General features: G+C 42.4%; 1 protein-coding gene across 4 annotated transcripts in view; it reads right to left on the bottom strand.

The window, feature by feature from the left end:
• The window catches only part of TECPR2 (tectonin beta-propeller repeat containing 2), a 134,283-nt gene that overhangs the window by 86,576 nt on the left and 24,113 nt on the right, over positions 1–23,594 (bottom strand). For all 4 annotated transcript variants that reach the window (XM_016926979.4, XM_016926982.4, XM_024348933.3 and 1 more), the window contains exons 3-4: positions 3,748–3,876; positions 2,611–2,742 (exon numbers count right to left, since the gene is read on the bottom strand). In XM_016926979.4, coding sequence (XP_016782468.3) covers positions 2,611–2,742; positions 3,748–3,876 — 261 coding nt within the window. The remainder of the gene's footprint in view (positions 1–2,610; positions 2,743–3,747; positions 3,877–23,594) is intronic.

Below are 23,594 nucleotides of genomic sequence, written 5' to 3'. Positions count from 1 at the left end.
TGCTTTTTTCACAAAACACTATTTTTATTTGAAATGCTGTAATCATTCAAATTTGGGTATTTAGCAGACATTTTCTCAAAAAAAAAAAAAAGCCTGCCACTTCAAGGAAAACAAGTAATGATATTTGTTGCTCTCACACAAAGATTAGCAATCTGACAACCTGTATCTGTCCCTGTGAACTTGACATGATTCCTTATAGCTAGACTTTCCCGATTACAACGATGTTGATGTTAATGAAGGTATTTTTTTGATATTGTATTAGAAAATTTATCAGCTGGCACAGTGGCTCAAACCTGTAATCCAAGAACTTTGGAAGACTGTGGTGAGCAGATTGCTTGAGCCCAGATGTTCAAGACCAGCCTGTGCAACATGGCAAAGCCCTGTCTCTATAAAAATACAAAAAATCAGCTGGGCATGGTGGCGTGCACCTGTAGTCCCAGCTACTCAGGAGGCCAAGGTGGGGGAATCACCTGAACCTGGGAAGTCAAAGCTGCAGTGAGCCGTGATTGCACCACTGTGCACCAGCCTGGGTGAGAGGATTAAGACCATGTCTCAAAAAAAAAAAAAAAAAAAGTGTCAACATTTGGAAGATCTGCATCACTCTGTGAATGGTATTTTCTAAGTGACCAATACATAATGTTACAAAATCCAACATGGGTAAAGTAGATTTTAATGTAACAGAGTAGGAAAAATTCATCCATGTGGTTTCAGATTCCACATTTTTACTAACCTTTAAAGAAACTACCATTTGTCATTTGTCACCGTAACCTTTAAAGCAACTACCGTTTGCTTTATGAGGTAGTCATATGAGGATATTATTAAAGAATGTCCACAATTATCTGAAAAGGCTATCAAAATACTCCTCCCATTTCCAACTACATGTCTGTGTAAGGCCAGTTTTTCTTTATACACTTCAATCAAAACTATGTATGGCAACAGATTGAATGCAGAATCCAGCCATCTTCTATTAAGCCAGATAATAAAGAAATTTGTAAAAATATAAATCAATGCCACTCACTCTTCTCACCTGTTTTGAAAATAGAGCTATAGAGATATTTTCTCAAAATATGTCACTTATGTTCAGATGTTATGGATTTATTATTTCAAAGTAAAATATTTTTAAATTTCAGCCGGGTGCAGTGGCTCACGCCTGTAATCCCAGCACTTTGGGAGGCTGAGGTGGGAGGATCACAGCGTCAGGAGATTGAAACCATCCTGGCTAAAACGGTGAAACACTGTCTCTACAAAAAATACAAAAAAGTAGTCGGACGTGGTGGTGGGTGCCTGTAGTCCCAGCTACTTGGGAGGCTGAGGCATGAGAATCCCTTGAACCCAGGAGGCAGAGGTTGCAGTGAGCCGAGATCGCGCCACTGCACTCCAGCCTGGGCAACAGAGCGAGACTCCATCTCAAAAAAATATGTATATTTTTAAATTTCTCAGTTGTAACTTCTAACATGGTGTACTCGGTAGAGATAACCCATATGAACAAAAATGCTTTGGGGTCCTCTTTCTAAGAGTGTAAAGGGATCCTGTGACTACAAAGCTTGAGAACTACTACTAGAGAATATTTGTACTAGGTCAGTCTTGGATCAGAGGGACTGAAAGTCATGTAGCTAATAATTGCTGAATTCTTGGCCGGGCGTGGTGGCTCACGCCTGTAATCCCAGCACTTTGGAAGGCCGAGGCAGGCAGATCACCTGAGGTCAGGAGTTCAAGACCAGCCTGACCAACATGGTGAAATTCCGTCTCTACAAAAATACAAAAATTAGTCGGGCATGATGGCAGGTCCCTGTAATCCCAGCTACTTGCGAGGCTGAGGTGGCAGAATCGCTTGAACCCGGGAGGTGGAGGTTGTAACAAGCCGAGATTGGGCCACTGCACTCCAGCCTGGGCGACAAGAGCGAGACTGTCTCAAAAAAAAAAAAATTGCTGAATTCCTATAGTGCTCTAGGAATGAAGGCTACAAATAAGAAAAAGAAAGGACTGTGACACCAAGGAGTTCAGCTTGGTTGCAGACACATGACAAAACAAATAAAACCCAGCAGATCATCAAGCCATACGTGCAGTGGAAAAGGCACAGGCGTCGAAGCAGAAGCACGGTTTGAAAGCAGGCTCTGTGAGGTGCAAGCCTGCACCCCTGGACTAGTTCCTGGATCTCTTGGCACTCCAGTTTCTTCATCTTCACCATACTGCCACCTAACCTCCTCTGCCACTTCCTGTCACATGAGGTCATCTCACACAGGCCAGGTGGCTGGCAGAGTCCTCCATCCATTGAAATCACTGACTTGTCCACAGTTAGGATTCAGAAGTGCTTGGCATCACTCCTACTAACCTTTCAAGGAAGTAGGAACGATAATAGCTTCTTTTCCAAGTAGAAGTAATACACAACAGTGGAATGAAAAAAGTGAATGTTCCAGTAGGCCAACTCCTTAGTCATAGAAGTGGGAGCTTATAAAACATAAGTCTATAAAAGTAAATGTTACAAATAACAATTGAGATTATAAAGGGATGATGATCAAGAATACAAGCTGACTAAAAATACAATTATAAATATAGTTTTTCCAAATGTAAGAAGGTAAGAGCCAACAGTATTTCTGAAAATAATTTTACCTGGTCTAGATCCAGAGAAGAATAAACAATTTTGCCTTTGTCATCTCCAGAGAACAATTTCATTCCATTGGGGCTCCAAGCCAGAGCTGTAATGCTATTTTTGTGAATACCAGTGACATCAAATCTCCGAAGCTATGAACAAGGGATAAAAATATACACAAGAAAAAAAAAGGATAAATGCTGTGAGCTGGGGCTACATGGAAAAGGTATACAATCGCTCCTAGTTAGGGAAGAGCTGGTTTTCCCAATCTGGTTTTCCAAGCAGAACCCTGCACAAAGTTCCATCTGTCTAGTCACCTTCAAAACCCACAGAGAGCATACCTTGAGAATATTAAGCAAAAATGAAATGACCCACATGTACTTTATGCCAAGTGTCCAACCCAGCACAAAAATGTTCTCCAATTATAAACAGCACAGTGTTAAGCTTCTCTGAGCATTTTTTTTTTTTTTTTTTGAGACAGAGTCTCGCTCCGTCAGGCTGGAGTGCAGTAGCGTGGTACAATCTCAGCTCACTGCGACCTCTGCCTCCCGGGTTCAAGTGATTCTCCTGCCTCAGCCTCCTGAGTAGCTGGGACTACAGGCACGCACCACCACGCCCAGCTAATTTTTGTATTTTTTTTCTTCTTTTAGATGGAGTCTCCCTCTGTCGCCCAGGCTGGAGTACAGTGGCGTGATCTCCGCTCACTGCAAGCTCCGTCTCCCGGGTTCACGCCATTCTCCTGCCTCAGCCTCCCTAGTAGCTGGGACTACAGGCACCCGCCACCACACCCGGCTAATTTTTTGTATTTTTTAGTAGAGACAGAGTTTCACCGTGTTAGTCAGGATGGTCTTGATCTCCTGACCTCGTGATCTGCCTGCCTCGGCCTCCCAAAGTGCTGGGATTACAGGCATGAGCCACTGCGCCCGGCCAAATTTTGTATTTTTAGTAGAGATGGGGTTTCACCATGTTGGCCAGGATGGTCTTGATCTCTTGACCTCGTGATCAGCCCGCCTTGGCCTTCCAAAGTACTGGGATTACAGCCATGTGCCCGGCTTTCTCTGAGCATAAACTTTCTAAGCAGATGAGGATTTCTCATTTTAAAAATCCATGAGGAATTTGCCAAGAAGTTAACACGTGTTAAGATCATGAGTACTCACCTGTTTATTTCTCCCTGGCAATGAAGATACAAGTTGAAAAACTGCAACCCTGCCAGAGGCTGTGCCTGCTGCCACCAGGTCATCAAAGCAGCTCAGCAGCTTCACCACAGTGATAGATTCCGTCTTCCCCTGGGGAAACGTTGAAAACAAATGAATCTGTAACTATGCAGGCTTTGAAAATGTAAAACAAGGAGGACATTACTAAAGGAGTGAAAAACTTCATCAGGCTGCAGTCCATACATATTCTTGATTGAAAAGGTATACAAGTCAGAAATTACATCTGTTGAAAAAACAAAAACAAAAACAGGGCTGGGCATGGTGGATCACGCCTGTAATCCCAGCACTTTGGGAGGCCAAGGCAAGCAGATCACCTGAGGTCAGGAGTTCGAGACCAGCCTGGCCAACGTGGCGAAACCCCGTCTCTACTAAAAACACAAAAATTAGCTGGGCGTGGTGGCAGATGCCTGTAATCCCAGCTATTTGGGAGGCTGAGGCAGGAAGAATCACTTGAACCCAGGAGGCGGAGGTTGCAGTGAGCCGAGATCATGCCATTGCATCCAGCCTGGGCGACAGAGCAAGACTCTGTCTCAAAAAACAAGAAACAACAACAAAAAAAAACCCAAAAAACAAATATACCTAGGTAGGAGGGCAGTGGTGCAATCACAGTTCACTGCAGCCTCAACCTCCCAGGCTCAAGCGATCCTCGCACCTCAGCCTCCCAAGTAGCTGGGACTACAGACGTGTGCCCCATACCCAGGTAATTTAAAATTTTTTTTTGTAGAGACAAGGTCTCACTATATTGCCCAGGCTGGTCTCAATCTCCTGGGCACAAGGGATCTTCCTGCCTGGGCCTCCCAAAGTGCTGGGATTACAGATGTGAGCCACTGCACCCTGCCCTCATGCCCCAATTTTAATTTTTTTTTTGAGACGGAATCTCACTCTATCGCCAGGCTGGAGTGCAGTGGCGCCATCTCGGCTCACTGCAACCTCCACCTCCTGGGTTCAAGTGATTCTCCTGCCTCAGCCTACTGAGCAGCTGGGACCACAGGCGCCCGCCACCACGCCCCGCTTTTTTTGTATTTTTAGTAGAGACGGGGTTTCACCGTGTTAGGCAGGATGGTCTCGATCTCCTGACCTCGTGATCTGCCCACCTTGGCCTCCCAAAGTGCTGGGATTACAAGTGTGGGCCACCATGCCCAGCCCTCATCCCCCAATTTTTTAATGTTAAAATACACATAACATAAAATTACCAGTATCCCTTTTTAAAGTATACATTTCAGTGGTATTCAATACATTCATAATGCTCTGCAATCATCACCATTATCCATCTCCACGACTATTTAATCTTGTAAAACTGAAACTCTATTAAACAATAATTCCCCATTCATCCCTCCCCCCAGCCCCTGGCAACTACCATTCTACTTTCCGTCTTTATGATTTTGACTACTCTTTTTTTTTTTAATCTCCTCAGATTCCTTTTACCGTGATTTTGAATACTCTAAATACCTCATACAAATGGAACCATACAGTATTTGCCTTTTTTCTGACTGGCTTATCTCCTTAACACAGTATCTTCAAGGTTCATCCGTGTTATAGCACATATCAGAACTCCTTCCTTTTTAAGGCTTACTCATATTCTCTTGTATGTACATACTACATTTTGTTTATCCATTCATCCGTTGATGGACGCACATGGGTTGCTTCCCCATTTTAACTACTGTGAATGAGGCTCCTATGAATATGAGTGTACAAACATCTCTTTGAGATACTGCTTTCAATTATTTTGGGTACATACTGTACTCAGGACTGAATTTTGGTATCATATGGTAATTCTATTTTTAATTTTTTGAGCAACCACCATACTGTTTTCTAGTACTGGCTGCATCATCTCATTCCTGTGAACAATGCACCAGGGTTCCGATTTCTCACATCCTTACCAACCCTTGTTATTTCCTTTTTTTTTTTTTTTTTTTTTGACAGTAGCCACCCTAATGGGTGTGGGGTATAGTTTTGACATGCATGCCCTAATAATTAGTGATGGTCATTTTTCATGTGCTTATTGGCCATTTGTTTACCTTCTCTGGGGAAACATCTATTCAAGTCCTTTGCCCATTTTTGAATTGGGTTTTTTCATTGTTGAGTTTTTTGTCTGTTTGTTTCTTTTTGAGATGGAGCCTCGCTCTGTTGCCCAGGCTGGAGTGCAATGGTGCCACCTTGGCTCACTGCAACCTCCACCTCCCGGGTTCAAGTGATTCTCATGCCTCAGCCTCCAGAGTAGCTGGGACTACAGGCATGCATCACCACACCTGGCTAATTTTTTATATTTTTAGTAGAGACAGTTTCCCCATGTTGGCCCCGCTGGTCTCAAACTCCTGGCCTCAAGTGATCCGCCTGCCTGGGCCTCCCAAGTGCTGGGATTACAGGTGTGAGCCACCAGGCCCTGGCCATTTTGAGTTAATTTTTGAATGTAGTATTAGGTAAGGGTCCAACTTCATTCTTTTGCATGTGAATATCCAGTTTCCCCTATACCATTTGTTGAAAAGACTGTCCTTTCCCTGTGGAACAATCTTCACGTCCTTATCAAAAATCACTTGACTAGGCCAGGTACAGTGGCTCACACCTGTAATCCCAGCACTTTGGGAGGCTGATGCAGGCGAATCACTTGAGGTCAAGAGTTCAAGACCAGCCTGGCTAACACGAAATCCTGTCTCTACTAAAAATACACAAATTAGCCAGGTGTGGTGCCACACGCCTGTAGTCCCAGCTTCTCGGGAGGCTGAGGCAGGAGCATCACTTGAACCTAGGAGGTGGAGGTTGCAGTGAGCCGAGATCACGCCATTGCACTGCAGCCTGGGCAACAGAGTGACAGTCTGTCTCAAAAAAAAAAAAAAAAAAAAAATTTTTCACTTGACTATATAAGAGGATTTATTTCTGGGCTATTGATTTCATCAGTCTCTATGTCTATTTTTATGTATCATGCTGTTCTCTTCTTTTTCTTATTTCTTCATAACACAGCCAAGTCCAATACACTGTTTCAATGACTGCATTTTTGCAGTTAAGTTTTAAGTTCAGGAAGTATGAGATCTCCAGCTTTGTTCTTTTTCAGGTTTGTTGGGGCTTTTCAGGTTCTCCTGAGATCCCATATGAATTTTAGAATAAATTTTTATATTCTGAAACTCCCAAGCCAAAAAATGGCCTTGGGAGTTTGATAGAAATTGTATTGAATTAACTTATAAATTACTTTGGCTGGTATGGACAGCTTAACAAGATTAAGTCAGGCTAGTCGGGGTGACTCATGCCTGTAATCCCACAATTTTGGGAGGCCAAGGCAGGAGGATCACTTGAGCCCAGGAGTTCAAGACCAGCCTGAGCAACATAATGAGACCCCATCTCTACAAAAAATTAAAAAAAAAAAAAAAAGCCAGGCATAGTTGTGCATGCCTGTAGTCCTAGCTACTTGGGAGTCTGAGGTGGGAGGATCACTTGAGCCTAGGAGATTGAGGCTGCAGTGAGCTGTGATTGTGCCACTGCACTCCAGCCTAGGTGACAGAGCAAGACCCTGTCTCCAAAAAACAAACACACAATGTTAAGTCTTCCAATTTCTCAACATACAATGTGTTTCTATTTACCTATGTCTTTAATTTCTTTCAGCAATGTTTCATGTTTCATTGTATGAGTCTTTCACCTCCTTATTCTTTTTAATGCCATTTTAAGTGGAATTTTCCTCTTAATTTCTTTTTCATATTATTCATTGTTGGTGTTTAGAAATGCAACTGATTTTTGTGCATTGACTTTGTATGCTGCTACTATGCCAGTTTCATGTATTAGTTCAAACAATTTTTTGTGGAATCTTTAGGGTTTCTACATACAAGATCATGTCATCTGCAAACAGAGATACTTTTACTTCTTCCTTCCCAATTTTGATGCCTCTTAATTTCTTTTTCTTGGCTAATGACTCTGGCTAAAATTTCCAGCACTGTGTTGAACTGAAGTGACAAAAGTAGGCATTTTGCCTTGTTTCTAATCTTAGAGGAAAAGCTTTCCGTTTTTTACCATTAAGTATAATTGTTCACTGTTTTTCATATATGGCTTTTATTATGTTGGGGTAGTTTCTATTCCCAGTTTGTTGAGTGTTTTTACCATAAAAGGGTGTTGAATTTTGTCAAGTGCTTTTTATGGACCAGTGGAGTGACCACGTGATTTTGTCCCTCATTTTGTTAAAACAGCATATTAGGTAACTGACTTTCATATGTTGAACCATCCTTGCATTCCAGAAATATATCCCACTTTGGTTATGGTGTATAATCCTTTTAATATGCTGCTGAATTTACTTGCTAGTATTTTCTTGAAGATTTTTGCATCAATGTTCATGAGGGATACTGATGTGTATTTTTCTTGTGGTATCTTTTCTAGTTTTGATATCAGCATAATTCTGGCCTCATAGAGTGAATTCAGAAGTATTCCCTCCTCTTCAACTGTTTGGAAAAATTTGAGAAGAAATAGTGTTAGTTCTTCTTTAAATGCTTGGTTAAATTCACTGGTGAAGGCTTCGTGTCTAGGGCTTTTCTTTAAAAGGAGATATTTGATTATTGATTCTATCCTCTTACTACCTATAGATCTACTTGGGTATTCTATTTTTTCACGGTTTAGTCTCAGTAGGTTTTGTGTTTCTAGAGGTTTGTCCATTTCATCTAGGTTATCCAATTTGTTGGTATTCAACAGATCACCATCCTGTCATAATCCTTTTTGTTTCTGTTGAATCAATAGTAAGGGTCTACTTTGTTTCTGGTTTTAATCATTTGTGTCTTCTCTCATTTCTTCTTGATCCATCTGGCTAAAGGTTTGTCAATTCTGTTTATCTTTACAAAAATTCAACTTTTGGTTTCATTGATTTTCTCTATTGTTTTCTAGTCTGTATTTCCTTTACCTCTGTTCTAATCTTATTATTTCCTTCCTTCTGCTAGTTTTGAGTTTAGTTTTTCTTCCTTTTCTAGTTCCTTAAATGGTAAAGTTTAGGTTGTTGATTTGAGATTTTTCTTATTTTTTAATGTATATATTTAAAGCTATAAATTTCTCCTTTAGCACTGTTTTCACTGTCCCATAAATTTTGGTATGTGTGTTTTCATTGTCAATCATCTTTAAGTATTTTTAAATTTCTCTTGTCATTTCTTTATTTACCCTTTGGTTGACTAAGAGTATATGGTTAATCTGCACAAATTTGTGGATTCTCCAATTTTCCTTCTGTTACTGATTTCTAACTTTATCCTGTTGTGGTTGCAATAAGAACATACTTTGTATATCTTTTAAAATCTATTGACACTAATTTGTGGCTTAACATATGGCCTATCCTGGAACACATCCCATCTACATTTGAGAAAATGTATGCTATTGTTATTGGGTAGAGTGTTCTATAAATGTCTGTTAAATCTAGTTGGTTTATCATGTAAAGTTTCTTTATTTTTCTATCCATTATTGATAGTGGGATATTAAAGCTTCCAACTTTTATTGTAGAACTGTCTATTTCTTCCTGCAATTCTGTAACTCTTTTTGTCTGATAGTAGAATAGCCACCCCGATCCCTTTTCATTACTATTTGCATGGAATATCTTTTTCTATCCTTTCACCAGCAACATTTGGATCTAAAGTGAGTCTCTCTTTTTTTTTGGAGACGGAGTCTCGCTCTTTTGCCCAGGCTGGAGTACAGTGGTGCGATCTCGGCTCACTGCAAGCTCCGCCTCCCGGGTTCACGCCATTCTCCTGCCTCAGCCTCCTGAGTACCTGGGACTACAGGCACCCACCACCAAGCATGGCTAATTTTTTTGTATTTTTTAATAGAGACAGGGTTCCACTTTTCAGTAGAGACAGGGTTCCACCATGTTAACCAGGATGGTCTCGATCTCCTGACCTTGTCATCCGCTGGCCTCGGCCTCCCAAACTGCTGGGATTACAGGCTTGAGCCACTGCACCTGGCCGTGAGTCTCTTATATATAGCATATAGTAGGATTGTTTTTTGTTTTTGTTTTTTTTTGAGATGGAGTTTTGCTCTTGTTGCCCAGGCTGGAGTGCAATGGTGCAATCTCAGCTCACTACAACCTCTGTCTCCCAGGTTCAAGCATTTCTCCTGCCTCAGCCTCCTGGGTAGCTGGGATTACAGGCATGCACCACTACACCCAGCTAATGTTTGTATTTTTAGTAGAGTTGGGGTTTCACCATGTTACCCAGGCTGGTCTCGAACTCCTGACCTCAGGTGATCCACCCACCTTGGCCTCCCAAAGTGCTGGGATTACAGGTGTGAGCCACTGCGTCCAGTCCAGATTGGTTTTAAAAACCATTTTGACAATCTTTGTCTTTTGATTGGAGAGTTTAATCCATTTACATTTAAGGTAATTAACCAATAAACAGGGACTTATTTCTATCATTTTGTTCCTTTTTTTTTTTGAGACGAGTCTCACTCTGTTGCCCAGGCTGGAGTGCAATGGTGTGACCTTGGCTCACTGCAACCTCTGTCTCCTGGGTTCAACCAATTCCCTGCTTCAGCCTCCCGGGTGGCTGGGATTACAGGTCCCCGCCACCACGCCTGGCTAATTTTTCTGTTTTTTTTTAGTAGAGACGGGGTTACACCATCTTGGCCAGGCTAGTCTTGAACTCCTGACCTCGTGATCCACCCGCCTCGGCCTCCCAAAGTGCTGGGGTTATAGGCGTGAGCCACCGCGCCTGGCTTGTCATTTTGTTTTGTATATGCCTTAAGGTTTTTGTCCCTAGTTTCCTGCATTACTGTCTACTCCTGTGTTTAGTTGATTTTTGGGGGTACATTAAAATATTTAAATTCCTTTCTCATGTCCTTTTGTGTATATTCTACAGTGATTTTCTCTGTCATTACCATGAGGATTACATTTAACATCCTAAAGTTATAACACTAATTTAAATTTCTATCAGCTTAATTTCAGTAACACAGAAAAGCTCCACTCCATTACAGCTGGGTCCTCAACCTTTTTGCTTACTGATACCACAAAATTATACCTTTACAAACTGTGTGCCCCAAACCATAAAGTAAATAATTATTTTAAATGCTTTAGAAATTCTTTTACCAAAAAAATTATTTTAAATTATGTAGAAAACAAAATGTGGGCTGGGCACGGTGGCTCACGTCTATAATCCCAGCACTTTGGGAGGCCAAGGCGGGCAGATCAACTGAGGTCAGAGTTCAACACCAGCCCGGCCAACATGGAGAAACCCCGTCTCTACTAAAAATACAAAAATTAGCTGGGTGTGGTGGCACACACCTGTAATCCCAGCTACTTGGGAGGCTGAGGCACAAGAATCACTTGAACCCGGGAGGCAGATGTTGCAGTGAGCCCATATCGCACCACTGTACTCCGGCCTGGGTGACAGAGCAAGACACCATCTAAAAAAAAAAAAAAAAAAAAGAAAAGAAAAGAAAATGTGGATTTACAAACCAACATTACAATACTACTAGCTTTTAGACTAATTTTAAAAAAGCATTTTAGTCTCTTAAATCATGTAGAACACAAAAATGCAATTATAAACCATTGTTACAGTAATATTAGCTTTTATAATTGCACATATCCTTCACTTTTGAGATCTTCATTTCTTTTTCTTTTTTTTTTTTCTTCATTTCTTTTTTTGAGACGGAGTCTTGCTCTGTTACCAGGCTGGAGCGCAGTGGCCAGATCTCAGTTCACTACAACCTCCACCTCCCGGGTTCAAGCGATTCTCCTGCCTCAGCCTCCTTGAGTAGCTGGGACTACAGGCACAAGCCACCACACTTAGGTAATTCTTGTATTTTTAGTAGAGATGGGGTTTCACCATGTTGGCCAAGATGGTCTCCATCTCTTGACCTCATGATTCACCCACCTTGGCCTCCCAAAGTGATGGGATTACAGGCGTGAGCCACCGCGCCCAGCCGAAATCTTCATTTCTTTATATGGCTTTGAGTAACTGTTTAATATCCTTTAATTTCCCCCTGCAGGACTCACTTGAGTATTTCTTGCGGGGCAGGTCTTGTGGCTAATGAACTCCCTCCATTTTTGTTCACCTGGGAATATCTTAATTTCTTTCTCATTTCTGAAGGACAGTTTTGCTGGGTATTAGATGGTTAGTTGACAGGTTTTCTTTCTTTTTAACACTCTGAATATATCAGCCCACTGTATTCTTGCCTCCAAACTTTGTTTTTTTGTTTTGTTTTGTTTTTTGAGACAGATTCTCACTCTGTCATCCAGGCTGGAGTGCAGTGTCCTGATCTCAGCTCACTGCAACCTCTGCCTCCCAGGTTCAAGCGATTCTTGTGCCTCAGGCACCCAGATGGCTGGGATTACAGGCACATATGCCACCATCCCTGGCTAATTTTTGTATTTTTAGAGACAGAGTTTCGCCATGTTGGCCAGGCTGGTCTCAAACTCCTGGCCTCAAGAGATCCACCTGCCTCAGCCTCCCAAAGTGCTGGGATTATGGATGTGAGCCACTGCACCTGGCCCCTCCAAAGTTTTTGATGAGAAATCTGCTTATAATCTTATTGGGGGTCCCTTGTATATGAGGAGGCATTTCTCTCCTCTCTGAAGTTTGTTTTTTTAGTCAGCTTCCTCAGGTTGAATCCTTTTTTGAGACAGGGTCTCATTCGGTAGGCCAGGCTGGAGTGCAGTGCCTCAATCATAGCTCACTGCAGCCTCGACCTTCCAGGCTCAAGCAATTTTCCCACCTTAGCCTCCCGAGGACCTGAGACTACAGGCAAATGCCACCTCTCCCGGCTAATTTTTTTGATTTTTAGTAGAGATGAGGTCTTACTATATTGCCCAGGCTGAGCTTGAACTCAAGTGATCCTCCTGCCTTGTCCTCCCAAAGTGCTGGGATTACAGGTGTGAGCCACTGAACCCAGCCCAAAGGTTCTTTGGTTTTCGCTTTTGGGAGTTTGATTGTAATGTGTCTTGGTGTGGGTGTCCTTGAGTTCATCTTACTTGGAGGTCGTTTAACTTCCTAGATGTTTATATCCATGTCTCTCGTCAAATCTGGGAAGCTTCCAGATACTATTTCTTCAAATAATCTCTCTCCCCCTTTCATTTCTTTCTATAACTCCCAGAAAACATGTTAGTCTCTTTGTTGATGACCCTTAGGCTCTGTTCATGTTTCTTCAAACATTTTTCTGTTTGTCAGACTTGATAATTTTAATATCTTATCTTCAAATTCACTGATTCTTTCATCTGCCTGCTCAAATCTGCCTTTGAATCCCTCCAGTGAATTTCTCATTTCAGTTATTGTATTTTTCAGTTCCAGAATTATTTTCAGTTTCTTTTTAGGGTTTCTATCTCTTTATTTATATTTACATTTTATTTGTACACTGTTTTCCTTTTTCTTTTCTTTCTTTTTTTTTTTTTGAGACAGAATCTGTCTCTGTTGCCCAGGCTGGAGTGCAGTGGCATGATCTTGGCTCAGTGCAACCTCCATCTCCCGGGTACAAGTGATTCTCCTGCCTCAGCCTCCTGAGTAGCTGAGACTACATGCTTGTGCCACCATGCCCAGCTAATTTTTGTCTTATTTACTAGCGATGACCCAGGTTTCAACATGTTGGCCAGGCTGGTCTTGAACTCTTGGACTCAACTGATCTGCCTCTCAAAATGCTGGGATTACAGGCGTAAGCCACCACACCCAGCCTTCATATGCTGTTTTACCTTTTCCCACATCTTATTTATTTATTTATTTAGAGAAGGAGTCTCACTCTGTTACCCAGGCTGGAGTGCAATGGCACAATCTCGGCTCACTGCAACCTCTGCCTCCCAGGTTCAAGTGATTCTCTTGCCTCAGCCTCCCAAGTAGCTGAGATTACCAGTGCACACCACCACACCCAGCTAGTTTTTGTATTTTTAGTAGAGACAGGGTATCCCCATGTTGGCCAGGCTGGTCTCAAACTCCTGACCTCAAGTGATCCACCTGCCTTGGCCTCCCCAAGTGCTGGGTTTACAGGCATGAGCTACCGCGCCCAGTGCCACATCTTCTTTAGTTGTTTGCGTATCTTTAAGACAGTTGTTTTAAAATCTTTTTCTAGTAGGTCTACTATGTGGTCTCACAGTTTCAGTTGGTTTTTTTTTCCTTGGAAGAGCATACTTTCCTGTTTCTTTGTGTGCCTCCTGATTTGTTTTGTTGAAAACTGAACATTTGAATCTAATACTGTGGTAATTCAGAAAATCAGATCCTCCCCTTTTCAAGTTTACTGGGTTTTGTTATTCTGTGTGTGGATTTGTGTGTGATTCTTTTTGATTACTGTAGGCCATCTGTGCCAAAGATCAGTCTTGGGTATAAACTCAGGGTCTTCTCAGGTGTTTACTGTGCCTATACCTTTTCCTAGGCATGCACAGTCACTTCTTAATTCTCCCCCTTATATGCAGTTGCTTTTCAATGTCATATTCTCTAACATCTGGCTCCCAAATGGGAAAAAATAAAAGTGAAGCAAGGGAGCAGGACCATTAGCTCTTTAAATCCCCTGGAAGTCTTGTTAATTGGAGGGGGAAGAACTTGCAATAATGAGGAGGTGTAACGACAATGGCCACCCATCTCTTTGTCTGCACCTCTACGATTAGAAGTAGCAATCAGCAGTCAGAGCACAGACCCCAAATATTTAGAGGACAAGATGCTTTTTGCCTATTCTGGCTCCTAAGCTGTGTGCAAGCTCTAGGAACACCCACGTAGCCACCTTCCACAGAACTGGGGTTGGGGAGTGCATAGCTGCTACTGTGCTAGGAGTTGAAACTGAGCAAAATTAACCACAGTTTGCCATCCAAGCAAGAATGTGTAAGCCTCAGTAGACTTCCGAGTTCCAAAATAGTTAGATCAGACAGATCCTGCCAGTACAATTGATGTCTAGGTGTGGAGACAGATGACTGGTGCTCCCTCTTCCACCATTTTCCCCAAATACTCTCCTTCCTCTCTAGGTTTTTAATCTTTGAAATGAAAACACAAAAACAAAAACAAAAAAACCCCACCTCATTTCTAATGAAGAAAATGCTGATCAATCAAGTATGAATATGCTGAGCTCTTATTAAAAGATGGGCCGGGTGCAGTGGCTTATGCCTGTAATCCCAGCATTTTGGGAGGCCAAGGTGGGCAGATCACCTGAGGTCAGGAGTTTAAGACCAGCCTGGCCAACACGGCGAAACTCCGTCTCTACTAAAAATACAAAAATTAGCCTGGCGTGGTGGTGTGTGCCTGTAATCCCAGCTGTTCGGGAGGCTGAGGCAGGAGAGCAGCTTGAACCCAGGAGGCAGAGGTTGCAATGAGCTGAGATCGCACCACTGCACTCCAGCCTGGGCAACAGAGCAAGACTCCATCTCAAAAAAAAAAAAAAAAAAAAAAGAGTACTAAAGAACTTCAACAAGAAAGGTATTTCCCCCAACACCTGCTCAAAAACCAAGAATCTGGAGTCACAAGAGCTGCCCCAGATCCAAGTTCTACTTCACCTGATCAACAGGGACAATTCATGAAGTGAACACTTGTTATCCATAATCTACCTGCCCCACAGGTTTTGCTGAGAGGGTTGTAAGATGATGCGTCTAAATATGACTTATAAACTAATTCCTACCATGTTTTGGTTTTCAGATCAATAATCCTATTAAAGTTTAATATGTTGGTTTATTTTAGTTTAGTTTAGTTTAGTTTTTTGAGACAGAGTCTCCCTCTGTCGCCCAGGCCGGAGTGCAACGGTGTGATCTTGGGTCACTGCAACCTCTGCCTCCCGGGTTCAAGCAAATCTCCTGCCTCAGCCTCCTGAGTCGATGGGATTACAGGCAGACGCCACCATGCCCAGCTAATTTTTGTATTTTTAGTAGAGACGGGGTTTCACCATGTTGGTCAGGCTGGTCTCAAACTCCTGACCTTGTGATCCACCTGCCTCAACCTTCCAAAGTGTTGGGATTACAGGCGTGAGCCACCGTGCCCGGCCCAACATGTTGGTTTATTAAAAAGCACATGCATAAGCATTGCTCACAGATGTTCAGGCTTCTGGTCTATCTGAGTGGTCTTTTTTATTTTGAAAGTATTCATTCAGAAAAATTACACAACTGTTTTGACCTTGCTAAGATATATGGCGACATTTTCAGTAAACCATTTTAATCTTCAATAGAGTAATTTATATAGTAATCAATCTGCCAAATATGCAAGAAACAAATATACCTCCTTGCTCTGGGTACCAAGTGAGCTGCTATAACAATACAAAATAAAGTAGGTCACAGTCCCAGCCCTCTTAAAGCTTAGCTGTTGCACATGAAAAGCCACCTACAGTGCGTGGAGGTGGTAATGAAGGAGCTCATTTTCATCTGGTACTTGAAAGCTTTCAGGGTATTTTCATGGACTATAAATATATCTAGTGTCAGATCGTGATCTAGGTTAAGAGATTTAGATCTTAAGCTACAGCAAGAAAAAGGGGGATCCCTTGAAGATTTCTGATTTTGCCAGTGTATCAGTCAGAGGCATTTCTGACAAACACGATTAGGAGCAGGACAGGACGGCGGAAGGAGGGAGTGGGGCAAGTCAGGAAGCCGCTGGGAGTGTTTCACAATAGCTCAGGCTAAGGTAAGTAAGGGCCCAGTCTAGAAAAGGGGTAAACAGAACAGGCATGAGGGCAGTGAAATCTTGATGGAGACAGACTCCATCGAGACCTTGTGAGAAGGATGACAGCAACAAAGAAAACAGGACAGCAGCTTGTCTTTGTTTTCCTGTGCCAGGTAATGTGTTAAGCCCTTTAAATGTATAACTGGATCCTCAAACAACTTTCTATAAGGGAAGGTGCTGTAGTTAGCCACATTTTACAAATATGGGACTGAGCTCCAGACAGGTTAACTAATTTGTTTTTTGGTTTGTTTTGAGACAGGGTCTAGCTCTATCAGCCAGGCTGAGTGCAGTGGCCCGATCATGGCTCACTGCAGCCTTGACCTCTCAGGCTCAAGTGATCCTCCCACCTCAGCCCCCACAGGTAGCTGGGAATACAAGTGTGTGCCACCACACCCAGCTAATTTTTTATTTTTTGTAGAGACAGGATCTTGCTATGTTGCCTAGGCTGGTCTCAAACTCCTGGACTCCAGTGATCCTGCCTCAGCCTCCCAAAGTGCTGGGATTACAGGTGTGAGCCACCGTGCCTGGTAGTAAATTGTCTAAGGTTACAAAGCTAGTGAAAATCAAGAGTCAGGATTCACACACAAATGTGACACTCTCCAGAGGCCCTGTTCTGCCTCTGTGCTCGATACTTTCTCCGTGAATTAACCCAAAGGACTTGGCGATAGAGGATTTGGTAGGTTTGTGGAAAGGAAGGAGAATGAGGGAAACTTTATGATCTGGAGTTGGGTAACATGAGATGAATGATACCATTAACAGAATTCACTGGCATTGCTTTGAAGGGAAAATGTGATGTAATATGTTTTAAAATGCAGAGTCTTGACATAGTGGCAAGAGGTTGAAAACAAAATATTTTCCTTAGAAATTTATCATTATAAAAATGAACTCATCAGGAATTAAAATGATTTACTAGAGATTTTGCCATGTCATAGCACAAGTTCAAAATGGCTGTGAAATTTTTCTGAATGAATGGTTCCAAAATAAAAATGATCATGACCAGGCGCGGTGGCTCATGCCTATAATCCCAGCACTTTGGGAGGCCGAGGCGGGTGGATCATTTGAAGTCAGGAGTTCGATACCAGCCTGGCCCACATGGAGAAACCCCATCTCTACTAAAAGTACAAAAATTAGCCAGGTGGTAGTGGTGCACACCTGTAATCTCAGCTACTTGGGAGGCTGAGGCAGGAGAATCGCTTGAGCCTGGGAGGCGGAGGTTGCAGTGAGCCAAGATCATGCCACTGCACTCCAGTCTGGGCAACAGAGTGAGACTCCGTCTCAAAAATAAATAAATAAATAAATGATCATGTAGAGGGGGCTGGAAGCCTCAATACTGGTGTGCAGTGCTTGTATGTGTGCTTTGTAATGTATCAATGTCCTTTGTAATGTAACCAATGAGCTTGAGTTAATGTTATTTAATATGATTATTAATAAATGTCATAGTTGTTGATGTAAGAATCAAAACATCCCAGACATCAGATTATTAACACTTAACTACAGTTCATATAGAAATAGAATATGAGGCTTCAATTTTGCACAATACAATAGCCTAGCTATCCCCAAACACCCCTCTCCAAACACCTGGCAATGCTGAGTGCAATATATAACAAAGCCTTTCAAATGCACAGCTGAATTTTCAAGAAAGTATGGAAAATCCACAGGACCCCAAAACCAAAAAGAATGCCCCCAAACTAAAACAGAAGCTAGCCCTGAAGCTACAGGCTGCCCTGTAACTATCTGGCACACCTCTGGAGCCTTGGTTTTCAGAGCGGAGTAGATGGTGGGGAGCTGGAGCTGATATTCTCTGCCAAGCCAGAATCCCAAGGACCTAACCCTAAGTGAAGGAGTAAGCTAGGGAAAAATCGATTTGCTGGCAAATGGAGCTGGCAAGGAAATCTGTCTTATCTCAAGCATTGATTGGAATGAATAAAAAAGAATCTTTCCGAAGAATGTGTCATCATAAGCCTGCCCCATTCAGCATCAGAGTTTGAATTTATTCTCTTTCCAAGCAAAGCTCTATGCAGATGGTTAATCTGAAGTGCTTCTATGTTGGTAGCACTCCAAGGTGCCTGGCATTGGTAAACATAAACCCCATCTGTGGAGCAGTCCTGATCCAGGTCCCCCAGGGTTCTCATACATTAGGATCAGCCACATTGCTCGTAATTAGAAATTACGATAGGGAAGTAGGCCCATGAATGAGTCAAGTAAAACAAGCCATAACAGCACTGAACAACCCCAAGTATTTCATTTAGATTGAAGAACACAGAACATAAAAGAAAAATGATTAAAATGTTTTAAAAATAAAACAGGAAACTGAAATGTAAGCAAAGAACAACTACTATTGGAAATAGAAATGAAAAAATCCAAGAGAATTTAAAATGTCACTGGGTGGAATGAACAGCAAATTAGTCACAGCTGGAAAAAAAAGTATTGAACTAGATGACAGATCTGAGGAAATTACCTACCATGCAACAAAGAGATGAAAAGATTCAAAACATGAAAGAGAAGTTTAGAGACATAGAAGAGAGAACATAAAGGTCCAAGCTACACATAAGTGGGTTCTCAGCCAGGCGCGGTGGCTCACGCCTGTAATCCCAGCACTTTGGGAGGCTGAGGCGGGTGAATCACCTGAGGTCCAGGAGTTCATGACCAGCCTGGCCAACACAGTGAAACCCCGTCCCTACTAAAAATACAAAAAAATCAGCTGGGTGTGGTGGCGAGCACCTGTAATCCCTGCTACTTGGGAGGCTGAGGCAGGAGAATCACTTGAACGTGGGAGGCAGAGGTTGCGGTGAGCCGAGATCACACCATTGCACTCCAGCCTGGGCAACAAGAGTGAAACTCTGTCTAAAACAAAACAAAACAAAAAACAAACAAAAAAAGGGGTTTCAGTAGGAAATGAAAAGAGAGGGTAATGAAAAGTGGTATCTTCAGAGATAAAGGCTAAACATTTTCCAAAATTCACCAAAGACATATCCTCAGAAGCTCAACTTTTTCATAAGACAAGGGTGCTGCCTTCAGGAGGCCTCACAATTTAGGAAAAGGAGCAAGACTCATCAATAATACAAGAGCAAAGCACTATTGTCACTGACACCCATGTATAGTGGGTAATGGGGAGGATGTGATCAACTCTGCCAGGTGCAGAGAGGGGAGGGCAGGAAAGGTGCTTAGGATGCCAGCTGGTTAAATATGAAGTACCTCATTTTATGGTATCCTCCTTGCCTTCATTTTTAAAATAATGATTATATATCCATGACTATATATAACATGTACAGCTTAAATTAGAGTTACTAAAAAATGAGCACCCATGGAATCCCCATCTAGCTTGGGAAAGGGACCATTAACAGCACCTTTGAAGCTCTTGTGTGCCTCTCCCTGACTACATACCCCACCCCACCAAAACCACTCTCCTAACATTGAGATGAAATATTCTCTTGCTTTGATTCATAGCTTTACCACATGCACGTATATCTTTAAAAACCATAGTTTTAGGCCTGGCACAGTGGCTCATGCCTGTAATCCCAGCACTTTGGGAGGCCGAGGTGGGCGGATCACTTGAGGTCAGGAGTTCGAGACCAGCCTCACCAACATGGTGAAACTCCCGTCTCTATTAAAAATACAAAAAATTGGCTGGGCGTGGTGGTGCACACCTGTAATCCCAGCTATTTGGGAGGCTGAGGCAGGAGAATCTCTTGGACCCAGAGGCAAAGGTTGCAGTGAGCTGAGATCATGTCACTGTACTCCAGCCTGGGCAACAGGGTGAGAATCTGTCTCAAAAAACAAAAAACAAATCCATAGTTTTACCTAACATGCAGATTCACAATGGTGAATTAGCTACATGTAGGGTCTGGCCCTCTACCTTCCTGACTCAGATACTCAATCTTTTTAGCGTCCTGCTGTTGATCAGCCCAGGGAGGTTGTCTCATGATCATATAATATACAAGAAATTGAAGTTTAAGCTGGAAAGCCAATTTATTATTTTACATTTAAGTAATGGTCATACAAATCAGATGCTAAGATAGGTACTATATATATATACATATTCTTCCCCTGATATACGTGGGCAGCAACTTTTAGTCCAAAAGTTGCTTGGCAAGCAGGGTGCAATTTCTGATCAAACCACTGTAAGTGTTAGATCTCAGGAAGGGTCCCACAGCATGAGTCATTTCAGATACAAATATCTGCCCAGAGCCAGCCACACCAGCGGGATCACAGCTCTCAAAAGCTATCTCTCCCACTAAACAGGCAATTTGGCCCAATTTCTGGTTTTCCTAACTAACACAGTGTAGAGTCCACTTTCTTCCTTCTGCCACACACATTCTCTTCTTTTTTTGATCTAGGGACAATTCAGTCTTATTCCAGCCAGGGAGCCATTCTGTCTCTTTAAGATAACTTTGCCCATTTCTGATCTCATCTATTGTGTTTAACTCTCCTTTGCCTTTATTTCCAACTTCCCAGGAGGCATTTATTGCTACCCTCATTGTAGCAACATAACTTCCTCAAACAGAAATCCAGCAATCAAAAAGTTTAAGGAAAAAAAAAAAAGGCTTTTGATTTGAAAGGTGCCAGGAATGGTTTTCTGGACAAACATCTCACCATTACAATAGCATTCAGCTAACCTTCTTAGCCTCCTTGGCAGGCAGTTTTCCTTTCATACACAAGACAAAACTACATTGGGAAAAAGTGTTCTTTGTGAGCAGGTTCATGGGAACTGAAGTCTGACAAAGCTTTCTTTATGAGCTGCTTTTAGTAGGTCAAAGCTTAACCTTCAGTAGAAACCACTAGCATACCAAAGAATTGATCTGAAATATTTTGAAATATTTAAGACCAAATATGAATTCATTCAATTATTAAGAATGGTTACACTATTTTCCTCCTTTTACTAACAAAGAACATCTGTTTAATGTTTGAATACTAACACAACTTTTTAATGATCTGGAAGTTAAACAAAGATATCTGCTTTTCTGGAATAATTTTCTTAACTCCATAGGACAAAACAAAGTAGGGAATATCCACTGGAGTTGAAGGAAGAAGCCTAAAGCCAGGGACTCTATCATTAGAGAAGATCTGAAGGAGAAACAGACAAGGCAAATTCCCGGTAAAGGAAACAATTACACTGCCAGCAGAATCTCAGCAGTCAAGAGACATGGCATTAACACTTTAAAGTGCTCAAAATCACCACCATATGAAGTGAGGTAGGGATCCAGTTTCATTTTTCTCCCCATTCATATCCAGCTGTCTGTCCCACACCATTTACTGAAAAAGACTTTGTCATATCACCTTTGCAATTACTCAAGTATCCATATACATGTTGGTCTTCTGACTTCTCTAATCTGTTCCAGTGATCTATGTGTCTTTTCTTGTGCTAATACCACACTCCCTTAATTACTAAAGCTTTATAAGTCTTGTTACCTAATAGCAACTTCTCCCATTTGCTTCCTCTTTTCCACTAGTATGACTATTCCACCCACTATAATTTCATATGCATTTTTAAATCAGCTTATCATTTTTATTTATGTATTTATTAAGACGGAGACTTTCTCTGTCACCCAGGCTGGAGTGTAGTGCCATAATCTCGGCTCACTGCAACCTCTGCCTCCCAGGTTCAAATGATTCTCCTGCCTCAGCCTCCCAAGTAGCTGGGATTACAGGTGTGTGCCACCACACCCGGCTAATTTTTGTATTTTTATTATTTATTTATTTATTTTTATTTTTTTGAGATGGAATTTCACTCTTGTTGCCCAGGCTGGAGTGCAGTGGCACAATCTCGGCTCACTGCAACCTCCACCTCCCAGGTTCAAGCAATTCTCCTGCCTCAGCCTCCTGAGTAGCTGGGACTACAGGCACGTGCCACCACACCCAGCTAATTTTTTTTTTTTTTTTTTTTTTTTTTTGAGACAGAGTCTTGCTCTGTCGCCCAGGCTGGAGTGCAGTGGCGCAATCTCGGCTCACTGCAAGCTCCGCCTCCTGGATTCACGCCATTCTCCTGCCTCAGCCTCCCGAGTAGCTGGGACTACAGGTGCCCGCCATCTCACCTGGCTAATTTTTTGTATTTTTAGCAGAGACGGGGTTTCACCATGTTAGCCCGATGGCCTCGATCTCCTGATCTCATGATCCGCCCGCCTCGGCCTCCCAAAGTGCTGGGATTACAGGTGTGAGCCACCGCGCCCGGCCTTTTTTTTGTATTTTTAGTAGAGACAGGGTTTCACCGTGTTAGCCAGGATGGTCTCGATCTCCTGACCTCGTGATCCTCCCGCCTCGGCCTCCCAAAGTGTTGGGTTTACAGGCGTGAGCCACTGCGCCCAGCCAATTTTTGTATTTTTAGTAGAGATGGGGTTTCACCATACTGGCCAGGCTGGTCTCAAACTCCTGACCTTAAGTGATCTGCCCACCTTGGCCTCCCAAAGTGCTGGGATTACAGGCATGAGCCATCACACCTGGACAGCTTGTTTTTTTAAATTAACATTTAAAAAAAACCTATTGGAATTCAGTTGAACTTAGGAAAATTTAGGGAGAATGGACATCTAATAAAATGTATTTTTTTCCCCTAAGAGTCACTGTTAAAAACATTTGAAAGCAAATTTTCCAGCAACCAATGAATGAAAGCAATCCATGCTAAGAAGGACACCCGTGAAGCCCTGTACGGTAATGTTATCAACAAACCAGAACACAGACATCACAGGCTCCTCATCACTGGACCTAAAAGTTACTCCCACAGGGAAAGACAATGGAAGGCACTGGGCAAATGCACCTTGGCTGCTATGGTGAGACAAAAACTGTCCTTTCTGCACCTCTTTAAAATATGTCTATAAAGTATAAGCCAATGAAATACTTGTAACATTCTGAAGCATGACTTTTCTGAATGCGAAATATCCAAGACATGTTTCAGGCTCAGGGCCTTTCCCTTCCGTCTTCTTGGAATACAGACATGTCAGCATGGCGTGTTGGTCATGCTCTTTACGTCTTTGTTCAACTGTCACCTTCTCAGTCAGACCTTCCCTGGAATGCTATTTAAAACTGCAACCACCCAGCCGGGTGTGGTGGCTCACGCCTGTAATCCCAGCACTTTGGGAGGCTGAGGCGAGCGGATCACGAGGTCAGGAGATCAAGACCATCCTGGCTAACACAGTGAAACCCTGTCTCTATTAAAAATACAAAAAATTAGCCAGGCTTGGTGGTGGGCGCCTGTGGTCCCAGCTACTCGGGAGTCTGAGGCAGGAGAATGGCGTGAACCCG

Source organism: Pan troglodytes, chromosome 15, assembly GCF_028858775.2.
Source record: "Pan troglodytes isolate AG18354 chromosome 15, NHGRI_mPanTro3-v2.0_pri, whole genome shotgun sequence".
NCBI lineage: Eukaryota > Metazoa > Chordata > Mammalia > Primates > Hominidae > Pan > Pan troglodytes.
Note: the sequence above shows the minus strand (reverse complement) of the source record. Positions and strands in the feature narration are given on the sequence as shown.